Source organism: Aplidium turbinatum, chromosome 5 (assembly GCF_918807975.1).
Source record: "Aplidium turbinatum chromosome 5, kaAplTurb1.1, whole genome shotgun sequence".
Lineage (NCBI taxonomy): Eukaryota > Metazoa > Chordata > Ascidiacea > Aplousobranchia > Polyclinidae > Aplidium > Aplidium turbinatum.
Window position 1 is genome coordinate 14,722,404 of NC_137476.1, and position 21,864 is coordinate 14,744,267.

General features: G+C 37.2%; 2 protein-coding genes across 3 annotated transcripts in view; both read left to right on the forward strand.

The window, feature by feature from the left end:
- Positions 1–6,930: 6,930 nt before the first annotated feature.
- On the forward strand, positions 6,931–13,224 carry LOC145770563 (uncharacterized). The gene is made up of 4 exons (XM_082582248.1): positions 6,931–7,149; positions 9,293–9,453; positions 9,656–9,780; positions 10,806–13,224. Exons 1-4 carry the CDS (start codon positions 7,111–7,113, stop codon positions 11,048–11,050), a joined length of 570 nt encoding a protein of 189 aa, XP_082438374.1. The 5' UTR covers positions 6,931–7,110; the 3' UTR covers positions 11,051–13,224.
- A 1,206-nt stretch (positions 13,225–14,430) lies between these two features.
- LOC145769930 (BTB/POZ domain-containing protein 10-like) overlaps positions 14,431–21,864 on the forward strand; it is a 130,643-nt gene continuing 123,209 nt past the window's right edge. For both annotated transcript variants that reach the window (XM_082581480.1, XM_082581481.1), the window contains exon 1: positions 14,431–14,669. In XM_082581480.1, coding sequence (XP_082437606.1) covers positions 14,561–14,669 — 109 coding nt within the window. In that variant the 5' untranslated portion in view covers positions 14,431–14,560. The remainder of the gene's footprint in view (positions 14,670–21,864) is intronic.

A 21,864-nucleotide genomic window follows, 5' to 3' on the forward strand; every position in this document is an offset into this window, starting at 1 on the left:
TACTTATGGGGCTTATGGGTAATTCGTGGGACCCGTGTTTTGAGCTTGTTGTTTACAGCGCCACCTAGGAAAGCTATGGTTAAATCACAGAATCTGCTTGGAAGGTATGCAAATACAGGCATATTGTCTACTATCAACGGTGAAACTGTGCATGATATTGTGGTTGCAGACTTGTTTTTAACTAATGTAGCATGTTTAGGATGTTAGTTACAGTTATTATCTAGAAAAATTCGTTTGGTCTACTTTTCTGAGGCTTAGGTTAGCATGACTACAAGTAGTTAAAAGATGATGTGAGTTTTCAAATTACTAAGGAATTGATTAGTTTATAGTTTGAAGTAGTGGTCTTTAAAGTTCATAAGTTTCAATGTGCCAAGTTTATACATCAGCTTACTAATTGAAGGGATTAATTAATAAATATTTGTGGAAGCTTTAAAGCTGAAATAGGCTTGAAATTAGTACCGTAATTGGCAGATGCTACTTAGCCAGCATCATTTCCAAAAACATTGATTGATCAACTAATTCAGTTGACAGTTATTTTAAAATAATGTATAAAGATACAACAAAAAGTTGTTAGGTTTCAATCTGTGGCACTCAAAATAGCCACTCCCAAAAATAATTTGGAAGATACAGCAGAATCAGATACCGTAACTTGTTCCATATTTGGGGAACCTGGTTTGCGACATAACATCTTAATTGGTTATGTACAGACTGGAAATTTGATTGAATGGACCAGTTAAGGCACTTATGCTGACAAAGGTTATGTTTTGTTTATTTCCTTTGTGTTGCAATGTCCTATTCTTATCTTAAGCATGCCGTTCTTTGAAGATCAATTGGTCTACCAGCAGACACTAATGCATTAACTGGTTAACCACTACCTTTGTTAGCAATTATCTTTTGTTGTTATTAGCATTACAGTTCATAATGAAATACTGTACTTTATTTAGGGTTGTGAATTATCTTAGTTATGATTATTTAGTTTGATAATGTCCCAAGTTAAGCGTAAATGTGGTGGAATAAACTGCTGTTTACCACAATGTAACAGCAGTACAAATATGGGATTTTGTTACTTGTACAAAGTTCCAAGTGATTAAAAGAAAAGGTTTTCTGTTTCAACAGCACAGTGGGCAAAACAGTTTCATCAGGTAAGATCAACACAATAAAATAGTATAATTTTATGCTGTATATATGTCATGATGGTTGACATTAGTAAAAATTAAGAGCTTATGCCTAGTGAATCACGTAATGTGTCACACATATTATGTTTTTTTCTTTAATTTAAGCAATTAGCATTGGTGCTCACTGCTACTGTACGGTACTCGTATATTGAGAAGATTCACTAATCTAGCATCCCTGTGTATAGTTAATTAGTCATGAACACGTGTGCTAATTGTAACATACATTGCTAAATGTTATTTATGATAGGTCATTGATTTTCAGATTTAGTTGGGATGTCAATAGAGAAAAGGTACTACTAAGTAAAGCTTCAGATGCTCTTCTCGTATCGTCCTTACCAGCAATAATTCGAGAAACGTCTGCTGCTGGCGCAAACTATGTACCGTACCAGCAAGAATAAAGCAGGATCCTCTTGAACACTACTTCGGTCGACAGCATCAAAGAGTTGCATGTGATACCGTGCCTACAGTTCGAATGTTTAGCAGTACCGCTAAAACTTTAGATATTGTAAAGCACTCTGCAGTGAAGGGATCTAATGTTGAAAGTGAACATTAGACTAACCACTCCAGCATACTGCGCTTTACTCAAGACTGCATAAAACAGTGATTGAAATTGGCACTTTGAGAATCTGTAGGCTACCTACATTGAAGGAACTCCGTATCTACAATGCATACTGTATGCTAATTTCCGGTACAGTAAACCTCACATATAACATACAGTATGAGTACATAAACGAGAATTTTAATCCGCATGGTTTCTTATACTTTTTAGTTCATTCGAATGAATGGGGGTTATAAGAGTGGTTTACTGTACTTTCACTGCAACTACATCATTGCCACATTGGCACCCTTCTGTGTACTTTTTACAGTATTTAAGTTACGGTATTAATAGAAAGCCTATTTTATTCTTTATTAAAGTAATGCACTATGAAATCAGCTTGAAAGCATGCTACAATGTTTATTGTACAAATGAAAAATGGATAACAAAATACAACAGGAATTCTCCCTCAATGTTTGCTTTTAGAATTGTTTAAACTTTTCGGAGTGCTACGTAGTGCACTGTTCGGCTTATGCGATTGTTAGCTCCTCAGACGCATACAGCACTTTTTTTTATAAGTTCAGTTTTTTTTATTTCTGACCATCACTGCGAAAACAATACATGTTAACATAGCAAGGGTCTAGAAAAGTTCTTCAAAAGCGCCTTCGTAGAGGGTTTCCAGTTAATGGATTGCTGTATACCCTGCACAGTCCAAGTCCGGCAATAAGCTTTCTTTACAATAGTCATGATTGATATGCATTAGGCAGATTAAGGTTGTTGATTTCATTGAGCAATATGTCGGTGTAATACCCCACTTTTCGAAGAGAATTTCTCTTTCATAGGCGAATTTCCACCATAAAAATCTTCATTCAACTGTAAAATACAAATAAATTCAGTAATGCACCATCTTCTTCAAGTGCCATTAATCTCTACGAACTAAGGTGACCACGTGATACCATTGTTCTTTAGCATACCAGTAATGTAAATGTGTAAAATAAGTCACATTCAATTGCTATATATAGTATGCAAAAAATGGCATCCAAAGAAGAACGTTCATTACTGGTACCTCAAAATGTAAATATAGCTCGGAATTATTGAATTAATGCACTTCTAAAGTAGCACCATCATAATCGTGTAAATTATGCTTTTGAAAACTAACTTTTTCAACCTGAAGGCCCTGAAGCAACTAAGTACTGAAGCAGTTAAGTATTTCAACCCTGAAGCAGTTAAGTATTTCATTGGCTAGATTTCCAAATTTCATATTGATAATATTATTATTACAATTTACCGTAAAACCTCTATTTGAGCGCCACCTCTATTTGAACGCCACCTCTAATAGAACGCCACTTTTAAAGAAGGGTTGAAAAATAGAGCGCCTCCCTCTAATTGAACGCCACCTCCAATAGAACACCACTTTGCCGTGTTGCCAATCCTGGGGCCTGACAGGTTGCTTCAATTTTAAACTAAAAACAAACGAATTTTAAACTAAAAATTACCTGTATATACCGGTAAATGTGTTTGGTGTTTTTTCTTTTCATTAATAAACTTTATTTCAAAATTCTGACCAGCTAGTCGAAAAGTAGTGCGCCAACCTCTAATTGAACGTCACCTCTAATAGAACGCCACTTTTAAACAAGAGTTGAAAAATAGAGTGCCATGGCGGTGAAATAGAGGTTTTACGGTATTTGCATCACACCAATAAGTCCATATTAATTACCATACATGCAAAAAGACAAAAAAAAAATACAAGAATAATCACAATAACCAGGTTAACTGATAATGCTGTTGGGGAGAATTGTTAAAAAGTAAGCTTTAGGTTTAGATAGTAATAATTATATTTGATTGAATAGTATTTTGCATGTAAACAAGTCAAGCTCAACATACCTCATCGAAAAATATAAGATCTTCTTCACTCATGTCTTGAAGAGCTTCCAAGCATTGTGACAACATTTTAATGACTTTTAAAAATTGTATAATTGTAAACCTTTTTGTACACTTATTGCTGCATTGTAATAAATATATATATATAAGACATCAAATATAGTTATTACTAGGGCCATTTTTATATGACATTAAAAAATCAATAATATGACTTTATTTTTTGGAAAATATGACTTTATGTGAAAATCGTTTATTTTTACATGCAAACAACGTCACTCACGGAACTAAAGAGTAAAACATACGCAACATAACAGTAATACACATCCATTTTTATTTTAAACCATTGTTGTAGTACAGTTTCATGTAGTGTGGAATGTTAAGAGTCTTTGAAGTTACGATTTGGATGTAAAAATGACTTTAGTAAGGAAAATGAGCACTCCACAAACGTTGATGTGGGTTGACACTTCTGCAGTTTTGCATAAAGCGCTGGTGAAATGTCTTGTCTTTGTAGCTCCATAATTTGTTTCACATCGTTTTTGTCCAATCGCTTCTTAATGTAATTTTTGAGCTCAAGCGGATCTTCGCTTAATTGCTTTACCGCTTAAATTGGTACTTTTTATTTAAAGTATACAACGGTATGACTTTATAACTCAAAAATATGACTATATAACATAAAAAGCTGATTTATGACCTAACCAGGAAAATATTACTTTATATGACTTCATAACTTTCTTAATATACCTCATAGGGATGCGGTTTTTGTGTTAAAGTTGATTTCACGACTTACTGATGCATAGAAAAAAATATGACTTTAATGACTTTAAATGGCCCTAGTTATTACTATCTGAAGGCTTCAGATAGTAATAAGAATACAATATAGTAAATAATAATATAATAATAAGTAAATAGTAATAGAAGGCTTCAGATAGTAATAACTATATATATATATTTGATTTAATTTGCTCTGCTTTGCCTTTTTGCTTAGCATTGAGCACTTTTTGTAGTATTAATAGTTTTCATTGTTTTATATATATAATATATACTGTATTTATGAACATTCTCTATTTATATTAAGCATATATATAAATTGTTTTCTATATCAGGAGTGACAGGGCCACAAGTAACATGCTAAAATGTAACATATCCGAAATATAGAACTGCTGTATTTCCTTTTCTATGAAGCTAGTTGTTTGCATTCAAATTTCAAAAGTAAGTTACCGGTACCCTAATGAGTTTGCCGAACTTGCTGATCGCAGTTTTTGCAAAAAATTTAAAAGGGTTATGGTTAGTTCGGGTTTAGGGTTAGGTTCTGATCAGAGTTTCCGCAAACAAACAAACTGAAAAGATCGAGAGAAAAACATAGAACAAAGCCGAAGTCGCTAAATGCAGTTTCCGCAAACATTTTAAAATTTCCGGTAATGATCCTAAGAATTTGCCGAAGTTGCTGATAGCAGTTTCCGCAAACATTTTAAAAGGGTTAGGGTTGATCGGAGTTTCCGCAAACATCGTAAAATTTCCGGTAATGATCCTAAGAGTTTTTGTTTGTTTGTGGAAACTCCGATCAGCAACTTCGGCTTTTTTAATTTTTCTCTCGATCTTTTCAAGGTATGAATTGATGGTACGAATTGTTCATGGTACGAATTAGGTTGCATCCCAATTTCCTAACTAATTCACATATTTAAAATGAACTGCCAAGTTGTTGATTTTGACAAGTTATGATAGCTTATATTTTTGTAACATATGTCAAGCAGATCACAAGCAATTAGTAATGGTAGCCACTTCAAGAAAAACTTCAGCCATGCCACTGAAACCTCAAGCAGTCATAAGCTTATGTTTTCTGTGATGTGAAAAAGAAGATGATACAAAGCAAAGTAGGCTAGTAGTTAACCGGTTACTGCATTAAACCAGTGTTTGCTAGTAGTCTCAAAGTAGACTGATAGACCTACAAAAAAACAGCATGCTAATAAAAAATACGAAATTGCAACACAAAGGAAATAAACAAAACATAACCTTTGTCAGCATAAGTGCCTTAACTGGTCCATTCAATCAAATTTCCAGTCTGTACATAACCAATTAAGATGCTATGTCGCAAACCAGGTTCCCCAAATATGGAACAAGTTACGGTAGGTATCTGATTCTGCTGTATCTTCCTTCAGCCTAACTAGTTTTAAGTTAAATCTCAGAACTTTGCGATATTGTTGCTTTAAATTACTGAACCTACCGGTACATACCGTACAACATACTTACACTCAAATTTGTCTTGCTAATGCTCTTTGTTTATGAATTATTTTTGGGAGCGAATTATATTTTGAATTATTTTTTGAGTATTACAGATTGAAACTTATCACCGTTTTGTTGTATCACTAAATAAAACAACTTTATAGACCTTTTTAAAATAACTGTCGACTGAATTAATCAATCAATTAATGTTTTTGGAAATGATGCTGGCTAAGTAGCATCTGCCAATTACGGTACTAATTTCAAGCCTACTTCAGCTTAAAACTTCCACAAATATTTATTAATTAATCCCTTCAATTAGTAAGCTGATGTATAAACTTGGCACATTGAAACTTATGAACTTTAAAGACCACTACTTCAAACTATAAACTAATCAATTCCTTAGTAATTTGAAAACTCACATCATCTTTTAACTACTTGTAGTCATGCTAACCTAAGCCTCAGAAAAGTAGATCAAACGAATTTGTCTAGATAATAACTGTAACTAACATCCTAAACATTCTACAATAGTTAAAAACAAGTCTGCAACCACAATATCATGCACAATTTCACCGTTGATAGTAGACAATATGCCTGTATTTGCATACCTTCCAAGCAGATTCTGTGATTTAACCATAGCTTTCCTAGGTGGCGCTGTAAACAACAAGCTCAGTCAGATTTGCCATTGACTTTCCAGACTATGTATATAGTGACTCTGGTTAGAGCATAGATTAATCTATGGTTAGGGTTAGCGGAAAGTGCAGGAAAAATGTTTGCGGAAACTGCGATCAGCGAGGGTTAGGGTTAGCGAAAACTGCGATCAGCGACATCGGTTTTGTGCTATCTTTCTCTCGATCTTTTCACGGGGGAAATTTTAAAATGTTTGCGGAAACTGCGATCAGCGACTTCCACTTTTTTAAATTTTACTCTCTCGATCTTTTCAGGGTACGAACTGTTCAAGGCACGAACTAGGTTGCATCCCCGATTCCCCGTACATCAGTATAGGCTAACTAAAGGGCTAGCTTGTTAGTAGTCCAGAAAGTTATTTATAAACAAAAGTATACATATGTTAAATTTTAGTAGCAATCCAAGGTTTTAATCTGATCTTTCATTTAGGTTTTATTGTGATAAATTCGGTGCTTTAATAATCTATATTTGTGAAATGGGGTTTGTGTGTTGTGTAACAAGCTGTAAAAGTGGGTACAAGTCTTGCAAGACTAGTGAAAGTACCAATGTTTTGATTTCCGAAAGATGAAGAAATGAAAAAAAGATGCTGCTTGTTTCATAAATTTAATTGCAACAATGTGTGGAAAATCATGTCTGTTACAACACCTACAAAAGGTAAGAATAAGATGAAAAGAATGGCTTTAGTTTGGTTGTTAAATTTATTTAATTAGGTTGAAATTGTGTAGAGTCGGCCCAGCAAATAAGTTTTATTCTCATTTATTTACCGTCTTCTGATTTTGATTCGAGGCAAAAAAGGTTCGTTCTGGCGAGGATAGTAGGTCTAAATTGTATGTTGTGTACCAATGGGTGTACAGTAGTACACTACTCAGAAATGTACACAAATTTTTTTTAGTTCAATTAACACACTATAAATGTATTAAACACAAAAAACATGGTATCTGTGCACCAAGTAAACATATCAGAAACCGTCTGTGATGTCATTATGATGTCATGGAAGACATAGGCGTCGATTTTTTAACATTTAAGAAAAAATCTGAGGGGGCAAGATGATAAAAAGTGTGAAATATGTACCCAAATTTGAACAGTTCCATAAAATTACACTGTCAAAGCTACAAAAAAAAACAGAAAAGCAGGGTGGCTGCCCCCCCAAACAATTTCTACTAGGGGCCGCACCCCCCTGCCTCCCGGGAATCGACGCCTATGATGGAAGAGTATATGCACTAAACGTCAGAGAATGTCAGAGATGAAGTGCCATTTTTCTAGTTATGATTGTTACATACTAGTAGTCGTCACAATTATCATCGGTACTGTCTGTGTCGTCTTGATCCAATGGAAGGACATTGTTTGGGTTTTCACAGGACACAAGTTGGCATTGTCCACAAGGGTCAGGTCTGATGGACATTCTCGAAACTGTTTATGGGGACAATGCAGTAAAGCATATGATGGGTGGCAAACCTGTGCAGAGAGCTTTGCGGGGCCACCTCTCGATAGAAAAATGCTTGAATGGGATGCTGGTCTCTGAAATGATGGATCTAGTGATCCCGAGTTAGCTGGTTCAGTGAAGTCGTGTAAGGACATGTGCACCTTGTTGATAGAAGGAAAGACCACATTGGAAACAGTAGCTACTTCGGAGACAAATGCTAAACTTCAGCAAGCACTTGACAAGAAGAAACTTGGCTTGTCTGATAAATCCAGGACAAGTAAGCTTTGGATTTCTTACATGAACATGGTCAAATGTACACGAATGCTGCTGATGGCAGATCGATTTGGTTCCTGGGATAGACATCTTAGTGCTGTTGCCGAGTGCTTACCAATATTTTCTGCTGCAGGGCACCACAACTACTTGAAATCAGCATACTTGTACTTGCAAAACCTCAAAATGAAGGACCCTGCTGTCTTCAAGAAATTTCAGGATGGATTACATGTCATCAGGCGAAACGACAAAGTCTGGGCTGGCCTTGGTTCGGACCTTGTAATTGAACAGACATTGATGAGATCGCTAAAGACAACCGGTGGCTTGACAAGGGGTAGTGGAATGAGCAAGGAGCAGCGAGACTTGTGGGTGTTAGCTTGTTCAGAGTACAATCATGCGATGGAGGACTTCAACAAGCGTAGCATTTACAACGAGTGCACAGCATAAGGAAATGAGTGGGGCAAGGATGAAGAGAGATCAGGCCGACCTCGCGAAAATCAAAGAAAAGCTCCAAGCATTCAGTCCATTTTGTGCGGATCCAACGCTGAGGAACATCATCACTGGAGTGATTGCGAAAGATGACGTAAATGTTGATGACTATCGAATAGTCGGAAGGAAAATCTTAGAAAAAATGGAGGGTCAGCCAGTTTTTACATATGCAAGTAAAAGGAAGGACAAAGTGAAAACTTTACGTAATTCATGTTGCATCAAAGTTTCCCAAGATAGATCCATCGATGACGCCCTACTTTTTCAGAGACTTTTGGTCATATCGAATGCAGGTGACTTTTCTCTAGATGAGGTTCTAGAATACGAACTGAGCCCATTCCCACCTGCCCTGTTTTAACCATCATGTTTTCGCGTAAAGTATAAAATCAAAATTTTGGGCCTCCCAACAATCACAGGCCTGGGCCCTCAAGGGTACGCCGTATCCTCAATATCCCCCTCTCATAGGCTCTGGGTCTCCAAGCAAAATATTCAAACACAAACGGTTTTGGAACAACAAACATTCGTGCTTGTACGAAAAGCATAGGCTACTATGTGGCTTCATGCCACACCATCACTATTGATGAACACGAATATTCGCTATTTGTTGATAACGTACAGGTCTGTTCGGAGGATTTGTTGAGGAATCAGCATCAAATCGGTGGACCTGGCCACATCGTCGCTATTGATGAGTCCTTGGTGGCCAGACGAAAACGAGGAAATTCACAAGGGCGCCCAGTGCCACAGCAGTGGATCTTCGGCGGGATTGACACCACAACAAAGTAAGTTATATATTATGTGCATGTTTACGCACTACAACTAGGCCTACGCCTAGTCAACTACGTTCGAGCAGGTGAGCAATATCACTTGGGCTTGGGATTTGAAGGAATATTTGACAACACTTTTATTTAACCCACCCTCCTTAGGGCACGTTCTTTTGCTTCTCAATGCCTGTAGATATCCCTAGTAAAATTGTGCTATTAGAGAATGCTTCATCGTAATGGTACTGCGGCGGGACAGGGCTACACTGGAGGCAGAAATTCTACGCCACATCGCACCAGGAACAGAGATTCATTCCGATGAATGGGGTGCATACTCGAACTTGTCTAGTGAGTGTTTCTTGTAGTTCTATTTTAAAATGACATAGGCTACACTAACATGTAAACACTTAACGTAGATTATGTTAAACATTAAATGTATTGGATGAAGTACATAAAATGCATGTAGATTAAACATTTGTGTAGACTAGGTGTACTGAGAGTAAAAATGTGTAGGGGAGATGTGGCACCTATGGGACGAATATGACATTGTTTCTAAAAAAAAACGTTATTTTAAAGCAAATCATGAACTAAAGCAATTTTATTGCAAAGTTTAGTCATTGTTTCATAACATGAAATCAAAACAGTGATGACTGTAGGCTAATATTCTTTATTGTTTATTTTCATCATTAAAAAGTGTCAGACAACTGTCCCATAGGTTGCTTACATACATGATCAATGGGACAAGGGGTTATGTCCCAGGGGACACTTTGCTAGATACATCAATTGGTTGTCAAGGGTATGATGGAATGAAAGGGACTCAAGAGAAAAAGAAGCAGAACTTGTTTTCTTAGTTTTCATCAATAAATAGACCCGCTTTTCTTCAGACATGATAAAATAAGACACTTTAAAGGTTCAATGAATTGAAATCTAAAAAGGTATATACTTTTGCCATGATCTATAGCAAAGTGTAGTGTCCCATTGTCCCATTGGTCATTCAACCACCAGTTTGTGTTTAGCTTGTCTGAAGACATATCACAGTACAATGTGTACTTTTCTGTTGTGATAGCATCAGACCCAACCATTTGGCTTAAACTGTCATGCCAGGTCCCACTTGATACAACTTATTCATAGTGTAGAAACTGTTAACAACAGTTAACCATTTAAAGTTACTTTGGGAGCAGAAAAAAAAATCAACTGACCTCGCCACTTAACTGCACAGCTCTTTTTCAAAAAGCACGATGGCTCATACCAAAACAATTATGCATCCAAATAAATTTAACAATTTAACATGTTTTTGTTATTTCTATTTGGAAACCGTTGCAGCAAGCATTTTACGCTGAAATTTATTTAAAGTTGCTTTCGTATTTTTTTAGATCTTGGATATCGCCACCAAACGGTCAACCATCACCATCATTATGTTTCGGCCACAGGGGTTCATACGAACCACATTGAAAACCTGTGGCTGAATTGTAAACGGAAATGTAAAAGAATGGGTGGCACCACAAGGCACATGATACCTGGGTATCTTGATGAATTTATGTGGCGACATCAGTTTCCACGGGGACGACATTTTCCGGAAGTTCTCCGCGCCATAAGGGAGTCCTACCCCTTACTGTAGCCGCCACATCGTCCATTTGCCAAAAAAAAAACAGCCCTTTTCAGGGCTACCTAATGATAAAAAAGAGTTGCTGCCGACATAGCCTACTTTGTGATATTTATTCTATAACAAACAAACTAGGCTAAAATAAGTGCAATGTCAGATGAAACAAAATATTTTTTTTAACTTACGTTTGTAACATGATTTTTGTGTGTCAACGTTTAAGGTTTGGACCTATGAATCATTTTGTTTACACACACGGATGCCTTTGGGAAAAAGACTTCGTGTGGTAATGAAAGAACACGAGAATGCAAGCCCAAGTCATTTCATTACGGTTTCGTTACTTACCTTTGATCCATATTTAAGCCTAGGTTTATTAGGCTTAGCCTATGTGTTGCAAAAAAATTTCTTGGCTAAGCATTGAACAAAACATAAGTATCCGCACCCACTGTCTCGCTGGTTGTTGTTGCTTTTTATTATTTGCAGAGGTTTCTCCATCCAAATAGGAACAATTTTCTGGCTCCTGCACTTGGAGCTGACTTCACTTGCTTCCTCAACCGAGCTTTTCCAGTAGATGTCGACTGAGGGCCGAGTGACAAGAATTCTTCCACGACCTCCCAAAGGATCAAAGTTCTACCGTTCTAGAGCACACATCGCTTTCCTATTGATCAGTGTTTGTTACATTACTTGATTCGGACAAGCCATCACACCACCAATTAGGCTATTTGTGTGCCTGAACCTAATACTTTTTATGTGTTACGTTCACTGTTCGCACCCTAATTACATCATTGTTTTTTAGTTTCGAAATCGGAAGTCGATGTCTAAGTAACTTGGGGTCATAACAAGAAAAACAAATTATTTCCTTTGTTTCGAGCATTTAAAGAGAATGTCCCCACTGATTGATATAACCCCTGTTGATAATTTGTGCCATAAACAGCGTTTTTTAGGCAACTGACCTCAACTGACTGGTTTGTTTTGATGCTAAACCCGCTACGTAATGCCCAATGTGTTGTTATTGTAAATGCTGCTTCGTTTAGCGGTTTATCTGAGCGTCAGCAAAATCTTACATTTTGTCTACTCTGTGTATCTTGACGTTGAACCAACGTAGTTAGAAGTTTGCGCCGGCAAAGGCAGCTTGTATCTTTTGAGTATGACGCTATCATTGGAATCATTTCTCTTCTCTTTTCGTACTATATATGAAGTCTGTTCTTAGCGAAATTCATAATTTTAATGTTGCATTAGTTAACTACAGTACACGAACGTACCAATTCTGTTGAGAATCGATTTAGTAGTTATAAGGATCGCCCGACAAAATTTCGGTGAGTTTATGTTGCTATTTCATTATTGTTTTTTAGTTATTGATCAACAGAGCACATTTCGATAAAATGTTTAATAATTCGGTTCTTCCGACGTAACATCGATTTGTAGATTTGTTTGCCGTTTTGTAGACTCCTTTGATTCTTATACTGTATATCGTAGATTGTTTTAATTTGAACGTGTTTATAACGTCATTTTAAGCGTAATTATTTTATGTTAGTAGCCAAGGTCTTTTCGTTTACAGAAAGACCGTGATCAACGATAGAAGATAACGACACGAGGGTCGGACTGTCTTGCTATTTTCACGCGTCCACGATATACTGGGTGGTATCGTTTGTACATTAAAGTTATCATTTATTTTATACTTCTCATCTATGGGTGTGAGTTCACGGGCGGAACTAAGAATTCATTTTCAACACAACACTATGACTTTAGCATTTTTTCAATATAAATGGGAGACAATTAATCATCGTGATCACGCAATGTGAATCCAGAAAGACGATCGATTCGTAATTGAAATGCATTGGGCAAAAGCTTCGTTGGGGGGCTGTCTTCGAACAACGATTGCGCGCATATTGAATAAGATACAAAAATAAAAGTTAGCACTTCAATAAACAGTAACATGTTCTTTTAATTGGATTTGATTTAGATTGTTTTTCATTTAAAATGAAGTTTTGGGGATGGTTTGCATGTGGTCAAGTTTAGATGGCCACTAGATGGAGCTAGTAGTATTTTGGGACTTGGTATTAACTTAGTTGGTTAGATCTATGATTGTGCTTTTCAACGATAGCAAATCTGTTGAAATTGAGCAAGAAATGAATAAATGGGAGACAATTAATTATCGTGAACATGCAGGGCGTGAACTGGAAGACGATCGATTCGCCATTGAAATGCATTGGGCAAAAGCTTTGTTGGGGGGCTGTCTTCGAACAACGATTGCGCGCATATTGAATAAGATATAAAAATGAAAGTTAGCCCTTCAATAAACAGTAACATGTTCTTTTAATTGGTTGTCGTTTAATGTGTTTATCATTGCAAATAAACTTTTGATAATGGTTTAAATTTGGTCAAGTTTAGGTGGCCACCAGATGGAGCTAGTAGTATTTGGGACTTGGTATTAACTTAGTTGGTTAGATCTATGCTTGTGCTTTTCAACGATAGCAAATCTGTTGAAGTTGAGCAAGAAATGAATAAATGGGAGACAATTAATTATCGTGATCTCAAACGTAAGAAGAAGAATCGTGATCACGCAGGGCGTGAACTGGAAGACGATCGATTCGCCATTGAAATGCATTGGGCAAAAGCTTTGTTGGGGGGCTGTCTTCGAACAACGATTGCGCGCATATTGAATAAGATATAAAAATGAAAGTTAGCACTTCAATAAACAGTAACATGTTCTTTTAATTGGTTGTCGTTTAATGTTTTTATCACTGCAAATAAACTTTTGATAATGGTTTAAATTTGGTCAAGTTTAGGTGCCCACCAGATAGAGCTAGTTGTATTTTGGGACTTGGTATTAACTTAGTTGGTTAGATGTATGCTTGTGCTTTTCAACGATAGCAAATCTGTTGAAATTGAGCAAGAAATGAATGAATGGGAGACAATTAATTATCGTGAACATGCAGGGCGTGAACTGGAAGACGATCGATTCGCCATTGAAATGCATTGGGCAAAAGCTTCGTTGGGGGGCTGTCTTCGAACAACGATTGCTCATATATTGAATAAGATATAAAAATGAAAGTTAGCCCTTCAATAAACAGTAACATGTTCTTTTAATTGGTTGTCGTTTAATGTGTTTATCATTGCAAATAAACTTTTGATAATGGTTTGAATTTGGTCAAGTTTAGGTGGCCACCAGATGGAGCTAGTAGTATTTTGGGACTTGGTATTAATTTAGTTGGTTAGATCCATGCTTGTGCTTTTCAACGATCGCAAATTCCTTTAAATTGAACAACAAATCAATAAATGGGAGACGATTTCCTTCTGGTGTGTTTCATTGCAATTCCACCCCGCACTTCCTCCTTCATAATAGTACATTCCAATGTGTGTGACGTCATCATTTTGTCTGGTTGACCAACAGGGCGTCTTGTGGAAGAGCACCCTTTCTTCAACCACAGACATATATCAAGTTATGTGCTTTCATGAATTTCTTAAACTCTCAGAAGTATACTTTTTCTGGTGTATTTAAGTTACATTTGTTGTTCAAATGGAAATATGGCTTTGCATGGCTCTTTAAAAAAGGCCAATGAAACAAACTTTTCACCAAGACAGAATAGAACATCATGTCTCCGGACTCGACACAACAATAAAGACAGCACAACTGGTGGGCGAGTATTTGATTTATTGAATTATTGATTTTTTTGTACTCTTGTTTGTTTTTGTTTGTTTGTTTGTTTATCTTTATCCTGCATTGCGGGAAAGCGGACTTGAGCGCTATGCATCGGTGTACGCCTTCCGACGTTCACCTGACCCACGCTGCAGCCGACTGCAATGTCTGTTTCCGGTTGTCTACTCCAGGGGTCCGCAAATAGTGGGTTGTGACCCAAATTTGGGTCGTGAGACCATTCACAGTGGGTCGCAAAACGGTTTAAAATTACCATAAATATAATTTGTATGGCAAAAATAAATACAATCATATAGTCTTCGATGTGCTGAGTTTCGTACAATTTGGTAGGCTACAAGAAAATTTATACTTTCGATTGTAGTACAGTAGTGAAGCCCACGGTTATATACAGTATATAGCCTGGAAGACAGCTTGAGCCAGGGCATGAAAACTCTCTCAGCTTATCTCCAGAACTGGCGACTGAAACTTAGCGAAAACAAAACTTTGGCGGCAGCTTTCCACCTATACAATCGGGAAGCTGATCGATCGTGAGCTACATGTTCAGAACAATGGAAAACCTCTGACCTTCTGCTCTGAACCAGAATATCTTGGGGTGACACTAGACAGATCGTACACATACCGCCACCATTTGGTGTCACTGCGCAAGAAAATGACATCCCACGCTGCACTACTCAAGCGCCTGGCAGGCTAAAGCTGGGAGGCGAGGGCTGACACTTTGCGTATAGCAGCCTTAGCCCTTGTGTACTCTTCAGCAGAGTAGGCTACTGTGCACCTGTTTGGTGCTGCAGTGCACACTGCCATAAACAGCGCCCTGCGCACAGTTACCGGATGCCTGCGTCCCACACCATTGGATAATTGTGCCATTCTCGCTGGCATCCAACCTTCTGAGCTTCGTCGCGAAGAAGCTACTCTGTTTCTTGGCCGACGGGCACTAAAGCCTAACCATCTTCTCCACCACAAGATCTCTGCTTCCCCAAACCAGCACCCCAGTCGACTAAAGTCAAGACAACCATTCGTGCCAGCCGCTCAACTTCTGATCAACGCAGCAGATGAACTTCATCTCTGCGGCTACTTGGGCGGACTATAAATGGAATTCTGAAAGGAAGTCAAGTACCACCGGACTTCATTCGTTCATCCCCAACGCCGACACATGCCCCATCGGCCTGACACTACAAAGACAAGCATGGGTGCGCCTCAACCGTCTTCGTACGGGCGTCGGGCTTTTCCGGTCAACCATGCGCCATTGGGGAATTGGCCTCTTCCTCCTCCTGTGAATGTGGTGCCGAGGAACAGACTGCAGACCACATCTGATTTCCACCTTCAGAAAGTCACATGGTAAGTTAAGAATCTGGAAAAATCTCATGGTGTTTGATGTGACAAAGTGCAACAGATCTTTTGATGACAAATCATCTGGTACTCGAGAAAGATGCTTTGAAGGTGTACTGCTTTGATGGGTTAACGTGGAAACCATGGCTTTTTATTGAGTAACAGAAACAGCATCATTAAAAAATGCCAGGCCCACAAGTTCACTTATATATCACAAGTGCCTCGAAAATGTTTTCATGGCTTCTTGAGATAAACCTGCATCATGTTGCTAATACTCATTTACCCTTTTCAAGAGCTCCAGGTCATGTCGTGGTGCACATTTAGCTGAAGGTGCTGTGAACCATGATTTTACATATACACCTTATAAACAAACAGAACAAATTGCTTTAAACCACGTTGCTCCTGACTTGACAAATCAAACTGCATTCGAAATAACCAGATTTTGAGTGCATATACACTATACAGCAGTTGCCAATTGCCATCTATCTAGCGTGATAAAGGGTACCAGGATGACAGAATCGAATTCCATGCGGTGGTGTTCCATTGAGCATTATGACCGATAATTCTAGAAATTCTTGGCAGTCGTCTCTTGGCTGATTATTGTTATGCAAATGGTGGATACAGAACTGTATGATTTCATCAGAAAAGCTGCTGTCATCTTTTTCCAATGTCACATACCCATCTTTATTCAATGAACTCCATTTTGATTTAAATTGCTTAAAAAGGAGAATGTCTGGTCCAGATGATGGCCCAAGGCATGTCAAGAAGGTTTTTTGTAATATTAGTTCCAGAATATGGTTCAATTCTTGCGAAATTAGGACACAAGCACCAGACTTCTGACCAGTATTGCTGAATGGAACTAGCTTTAGCTGAATCTAGAATATTTGCTCAACTACAGACAAAGCTTTGGTAGCTGGTGTGACATAATTTTATCTACTGTTAAGACTATCAACATGGCAGCAAAGTAATGGTGGTCAGTGAAATGGAACAACATCATGCTGAAAAAAAGAGATTTAAAACCCAGTTTAAAAGAGGACATTGCCTACTACTATATCAACAGTTGGATAATTACAACTTCAGTGTGTCAAGTATGGTTTTACAGACTGTAGCTTCCCAATTCCCATATGTTTGCATAAGGAAAAAATCTGAATTTTCAAGGTAAATCTGGCACCTCTAGACTAAGTTCAATCTCTCTGAAATTTTTACAGGGTCCATTTTTGGTCATTTGGAGATGTTTTGGGTATTGTCACATTGCATTTTCTAAAATTCGGTTTTCGAGATCACCCTAGCGTACATCACTGAGAGTGGCTATAGCCTGCACAACATCACTTACAGGGTAATCGTGGAAGTCCTTATCCTTTGGCCATCTCCATGTTGATCCTGATATGTTGGCTTTGGAATAACATTTGACAGTTACTCTCTCTTCACTTGCAATCAAAACTTGTCAATGACATTTGCAGCAAGTAACCAACAATTGTTAGGGAAATATCAAAGATGTTTGTTCTGACTCAAAACATGATCTTCATTAACGAATCACAATTATAATGGGGATTTTTTTTAAGAAAAAACATTTACATATAATTTTTTTTTTACTTCAATTTTTTTTCAATCTATAATTTTCAATCTATAAATCTACTAATGCGCTAGGGCTAGTTCCCACCTTCCCTTTCTGACTACATACCTAGTCATCTTTGACAGTCTTGGTGTTTAAAGCCCTATTTACAATCTACACAAATTCATCAAAATTATGGTAACGAACAGACACAATATCAAACTTCCATTAATCTAGTGATTTAAATTGGAGGAAAGATAATTGTATGGGGTAGATATGTGCTGCCAAATGTGAGATAGTCAATATGTTAGAAGTTACAAAACATATAGTTGTTTGTAAAAAAATATTTTTTCTAAAATTTTTTGGTAACGGACAGACATGTGTGGCTTACCAAACTTGCATACCTATTTTCTAAACTATGTATCAAACACAGAGCTAATTTTTTTTATAATGTTTCATATGTATATGACTTCTTCAGATATATACATTGAAATTAGAAGAATAGAATAAAACAAAAGTCATTTACACCCTGTACCATTCTAAGTGAAATTTTAATGAAAATTTGCTTGTGAGCAGGTGGAGATTTCAGAAATTAAGAAAAAGTTTGTCTGTAATGATAAAAACAAAGTAAGGTTAAATATTTGCTGTAGAAACATTACCCTAACATTTGAACCTACTCAGACTTAACTGCGTTACAATTTTATTTTTTCTTACTCTGTCACACAATTTTGAAATATGCCCTTTAAGGACATAGTAAATTAAAATTTAATTTTAGTCCAAGGACTTTGTCTGCACTCGGTATTGAAAAACATGTTGTACGATTGTTAGTTGCTGTCTTGGCTATACACTAGGGTGGAGTGAAAATAACTTTTTCGCAAAATTCAAAAACATCGGAATGGCCCGTTTCGGCGAGTCCGATTCGGCGAGTCCGATTCGACTAGTCCGATTCGGCGAGTTCCCTATTCGGCGAGAGCCTTTTTCGGCGAGTGCCCTATTCGGCGAGTTTTTGAAATTTTTAAAAGGAAATTATCGGGTACCGTAGCCTAATTACAATTGCCGTTTTTACATCGTTTTAACGTCGCTAAACGTTGAAATCGTGCAGAAAGGAATAAAAATAAAATGTTTGAACTATTAAATTAAAATTCGTCATATCAGTTCAGTTAGTTTTATTTCTGACCATCATATCAAAAACAATACACGTCAACATAGCAAAGGTCGAGAAAAATGTAGAAGCGACAAAACGCGAAGTTAAAACGTGCTTGTGACCGAAGTAAGTTATTGAGTTGAAAGAAATTTGGCACGGTCGCAACACCTTCGGAAAAATTTAAGATATGAAGGGAAAATAAAACAAAGACAATGTTACAAAAAAAATCATGTTTATGTCTATAAGTTAGTACTTTTGAATAGTTAAAATGATTAGTTTGGATCAACAAATGTGTGACCTACAGCTTAGATTGAAAGGAAATTATCGGGTACCGTAGCCTAGTTATCCCGACCAGCAAAAATTTGTTCCAAGAACCCAGTTAGCCTAACAGTTCATTTTTACATTGTAGTAACAGAATAAAAATGCTAACCAAATGTGTGGCCTATCGTTTTAACGTCGCTAAACGTTGAAATCGTGTAGAAAAGAAAACTTTGCTGACTAGGATACGTTGAAACTGAAAAACATTCACAGAAGCCCTACGATACGTTGCATTTTTAAGATAATGTATTCAGACGTTGAATCAATGTACAAATGAAATGTTATGCTAAATGGGTTCTTGGAACAATTCGAAAGGCTTCTGTGAATGTTTCTCAGCTTCAACGTATCCTAGTCAGCAAAGTTCTCTTTTCTACACGATTTCAACATTTAGCGACGTTAAAACGATGTAAAAACGGCAATTTTTGCTGGTCGGGATAACTGGGCTACGGCACCCGATAATTTCCTTTCAATCCAAGCTGTAGGCGGCCTACAGTAGGCCACACATTTGGTTAGCCTTTTTATTCTGTTACTACAATGTAAAAATGAACTGTTAGGCTAGCTGGGTTCTTGGAACAAATCGAAAGGCTTCTGTGAATGTTTCTCAGTTTCAAAGTATCCTAGTCAGCAAAAGCTCCCTTTTCTACTCGATTTCAACGTTTAGCGACGTTAACACGATAGGCCACACATTTGGTTAGCCTTTTCATTCTGTTCCTACAATGTAAAAATGAACTGTGTTCTTGGAACAAATTTTTGCTGGTCGGGATAACTAGGCTACGGTACCCGATAATTTCCTTTCAATCCAAGCTGTAGGCCACACATTTGTTGATCCAAACTAATCATTTTAACTATTCAAAAGTACTAACTTATAGACATAAACATGATTTTTTTTGTAACATTGTCTTTGTTTTATTTTCCCTTCATATCTTAAATTTTTCTGAAGGTGTTGCGACCGTGCCAAATTTCTTTCCATAGGCGCCGATTTTTCAAAAAACCTTGGGGGGCGAGAAAGGTGATGACGTCATAACCATAACGCTATTTTACTCAATTAAAATAGTCTTTGATCAAGCTTAGTGTCTTGTTTATATTAACAAATAGGTCCCAAACTGAATTTATTAGAAGCGCTGCTTGAAAGGATTAGTTTTACGCATGCAGTACGCCTAGTCGTAAAAATTTTGATATTGTTAGCTCATAATTGGAACTGTTGGAAAACAAGCCGATTCATTTCCTTTTCGTGCGAGTGAATAACAACAATCAAGACAGTGAAGTTATCGAAATAAAACGCAAAAAATCATGATCTCAAGCAGAGTGAAAACCCACTATCAGTTTTATTAACCTCGTTTCGCTAATTACTTTCAAAGCGTTAACAACTGCGAAGTGTTTTCTCTTCTGTTTTTTATCGAAAGTCTTTATAGTCTTTTATTGAATACAGTAGGCTATACTCGAGTAAAGGTCGAGATGTTCGCAAGTGATTTTCACCTTAAAAAGACAAGTTCAACTAACACGGGACAAGCTGTTGTCTCCAGCTCGGCAATTTTCAAAATGAACGCACTAAAAATCATTGTCGACGTAGATTACGTAAGTGTGAAATCGCGTCGGCCTAAGTAAAACTTTTGAATACGTTTATTTGCAGTGATTCAAACTTAATTTTCAAATTCAATGATTTCTTGTCAATTCTAAACTTTATGCACTTGTTGAGCAATATGCAAAGCTCACGAGACAAAACAGAAAGAGGAGATCATTTTTTTATTTTTGCGTGTGGGATATAATCGTTCTTATTATAACGTAACATTCCATGATCGTTGAAGTCGATGTCAAACCTTAGCGGCCGCATAAAACAATGATGTCAGGTTAGCTAGGTGATAATAGCGGTAAGAGACGTCGTTAATGCAGGCAATATCTGCGACCAAGACCATTAAACACCTTTTCTTTTATCGGTTTTCGATTTAATTCTCACACATTGCGAAGAAAACAATGCGTTCTGTTGAATCATAATTGTCTCACAGCGGGAAGGCCTCGTTGAAAATAGCGCGTCTAATTTAGCTGGTTTACTTAATATTGCAGTGAATAGTTACGTGACTATTCCAGCAGTGCAAGTTACTCTACCATCTACTTTGAAACTTCCATACCGCATGAGAAAGCCATGCGATCAGCTGCTGTTTTGCGGGCAAGAGCAACGTAGGCTTTTCTTGCTTTCGGCATTCTTTAAGACCGTTTAAATTATCTAAATCTTTTTCACGAAGTGTTTTATCTTTGAAACACCACTTGTCATCACCATTTTTGTTGCCCTTCAACCATAAATTTACGGGGGGCGCCGCCCCCCGGAAGTCGACGCGTATGTTTCTTTCAACTCAATAACTTACTTCGGTCACAAGCACGTTTCAACGTTCGTGTTTTGTCGCTTCTACCTTTTTCTACGCCTTTGCTATGTTGACGTGTATTGTTTTTCATATGATGGTCAGAAATAAAAACAACTGAACTGACATGACGAATTGTAATTTAATAGTTTAAACATTTAATTTTTATTCCTTTCTGCACGATTTTAACGTTTAGCGACGTTAAAACAATGTAAAAACGGCAATTGTAATTACGCTACGGTATCCGATAATTTCCTTTCACAAATTTCAAAAACTCGCCGAATAGGGCACTCGCCGAAAAAGGCTCTCGCCGAATAGGGAACTCGCCGAATCCGACTAGTCGAAACGGACTCGCCGAATCGGACTCGCCGAATAGTAGCAGACCCCAAAAACATAGCCCCCTAAAAGTTGCTTTTGTTCATGAAAAACACATTTGTGAAAAAATAAAACAAAAAGAGTAATCTCTTGATGAAGCCCAAT